The sequence below is a fragment of the Branchiostoma floridae genome, chromosome 18 (assembly GCF_000003815.2).
Source record: "Branchiostoma floridae strain S238N-H82 chromosome 18, Bfl_VNyyK, whole genome shotgun sequence".
NCBI lineage: Eukaryota > Metazoa > Chordata > Leptocardii > Amphioxiformes > Branchiostomatidae > Branchiostoma > Branchiostoma floridae.
Window position 1 is genome coordinate 161422 of NC_049996.1, and position 2589 is coordinate 164010.

Consider the following 2589-nt stretch of genomic DNA (forward strand, 5'->3'; position numbering starts at 1 on the left):
AATTGGCCAAAAATCGCAAAAATAAGCATTTTGTTGCACTGTACACCAAAAGTGTTATTGAATTTATATGAAGGTATTATCAAGGCACATCTGTGTCAGATTTCAGCTCATTCGGTTGCAATACCAAGGTACAGGAGCCAAAAGTGTCCTTTTTTGGTCAAAAATTGGTCAAAAAATCGCAAAAATAAGCATTTTGTTGTACTGTACACCAAAAGTGTTATTGAATTTATATGGGGGCATTATCAAGGCACATCTCCGTCAAATTTCAGCTCATTTGGTTGTAATACCAGGGTACAGGGGCCAAAAGTGTCCTTTTTTGGTCAAAAATTGGTCAAAAAATCGCAAAAATAAGCATTTTGTTGTAGTGTACACCAAAAGTGTTATCGAATTTATATGGGGGCATTATCAAGGCACATCTCTGTCAAATTTCAGCTCATTTGGTTGTAATACCAGGGTACAGGGGCCAAAATATACAGTTTTGGTCTAAAATTGACCAAAAAAATCTCAATAAAATCATTTTAGAGGCAGATATGATAAAACTGAGAAAAAAGCATCAAGGTATTGGCCCATTCTACCCCTGTGCCAAATTTCAGGTCATTCGGTCCAGGAACGGCGGAGATGAATCACTTTGAAGATTTGACAGGAGAAAGAAAGAAGAAGAAGAAAGAAACATTACGAATACAATATATTTCACCATACTATGTATGGCTGAAATATAAAAACAGTTTATGTGGTCTTTTGTGGCAATAGAAAATGTACAAAATAATACTACTCTAACGATACTGTCCACGAGCTCCTTCAATTAACTGTATTTGTCTTTTACTGTTACAGAAGAAAAAGATAAAGTTGGCCAAGGAGCTCTCGGACCTTGTCAACGTCAGTCAGGCAAAACATTTCCACAGCTTCCAGCATTCACAGGAGAAAGGTACGGTACAATTCTCTAGAGAGGATATTTTTAACGTCGTATATAATTAGCTGGGCACATTGAATTTGGAAAAGACGCGAGCAAACCCCCAACAAATTTGCGTCGTGTAGCGTAACCGTACGGTGTTTGGCTCCATGCCCAGGGGTGATGGTTTCGAGTCCCCTTATATGCCCTTGGGAATTTAACACGTGTTTTCTCAATGCACTAGTACTCAGGTACCTATCTTCGGTTTTGGGTGCCCCGTGCAAATATCCCTTGTTTTAGGAGATCCAACCTCCAGCACGTAAAAGTGACCAAACTTGTTGAAAATAATTTCTCACCTACAGCAAAATGAAGATTCAGCAAAAGATACAATACTGGAAGTTCTGCTGTAGTACCAAGGTCACATACCAGAGAGCAAATATAAATTTTGTCTTAAAGTCTTTCAAGCGCCTAGTATATTTACAGTGTTATGACTTTACAGACATGGCCTGCAATATGTCCTCCATCACCGAGAGCAAGGCCGTGGACCTGGTCAAGCGCCAGGCCGCAGACTTCATCAACCACACCAAACGGCAGCTGGTCAAGATCTACCCGGCCGGAAGTAGAGTGGACTCCAGCAACATGGACCCGCACATCTTCTGGTCTGCCGGATGCCAAATAGGTATCATTATCTGCTTCCTGTACCGTCCAGCAAACTACTATATAATCAGTCTGTGAGAATTGCCGTGAGGAAGGTGACAGACAATCACCAAAACGTCCGTTTCATACTAGTAATAGACTTGGTTGTATAAAAGGAATTTGATGTTCAGTAGTAAGTTTACATGCTATATCCATACACAGAGCAAAGCGCTTGCCAACAAGCTTTCGACCAGTCCACTGGTCCCTCTAAAGTTGATTTGACCTGAAGCCTACGTCAATTGACCTGGGCGGAAATGTGACGTCAGCAACGAATCAAAGGTGCTCGGGAGTCGGTATCGGCTTCGGGTCAAATCAACTTGAGACGGGTCGAATGCTTGTTGGTAAATGTTTTACTTGTGTGTTCGGATATAGCGTGTAAAATTCTTGCAATGTTGATAAACTTCATAGATGGTTTTATTGTGGTCATAGCTAATTTTTAACCATAGATTGTTGATGACATATACCTAACTTTTTCATCGCAACATATTATGATTCTAGTTGCCATGAACTACCAAACCAAGTGTGACCAGATGGATCTGAATCTCGGCAAGTTTCGACAGAATGGAGGTTGTGGGTACGTCCTAAAACCGGAAGTCCTCAGGAAAGGTAAGGGACAAGATACAACAAGTAGCATCATGTATATGTTTATGTTTCTGTATATTTGTGTGTAACCTTGTGTATATCTGTGCGTGTGTATGTGTGTGTGTGTGTGTGTGTGTGTGTGTGTGTGTGTGCGTGTGCGCCTGCCCTTTGTGTGTGTGTGTGTCAACGTGTGTTACTTTATTTCATCTCTTCCAGCCAAACCATGTCACATTAATCATTCTCCCTTTCCAGATTACTTGAAGATTGACACTTCCGGAAAGATCCCAGCTAAGTACAGAAAGAACCTTACCGTCAGGGTGAGTTGAATTCTTCGACCGTCGGCTTTATGCAACACTTTCGAAATTGAGTTTATTCATGTCGTGTGTATTCATATTTATACAGCTAGGTTAACAAGATACATT

At 40.7% G+C, this 2589-nt stretch overlaps 1 protein-coding gene across 1 annotated transcript in view; it reads left to right on the top strand.

Annotated features, from left to right (window-relative positions):
• Positions 1-2471, top strand: part of LOC118405774 (1-phosphatidylinositol 4,5-bisphosphate phosphodiesterase delta-4-like) — a gene marked incomplete at its 3' end in the record, with an annotated part of 6490 nt that extends 4019 nt beyond the window's left edge. Inside the window, 4 exon segments of the mRNA XM_035805509.1 lie at positions 832-925; positions 1389-1568; positions 2084-2191; positions 2420-2471. Of these exon segments, the coding sequence (XP_035661402.1) occupies positions 832-925; positions 1389-1568; positions 2084-2191; positions 2420-2471 (434 nt within the window).
• Between the last annotated feature and the right edge of the window lie 118 nt (positions 2472-2589).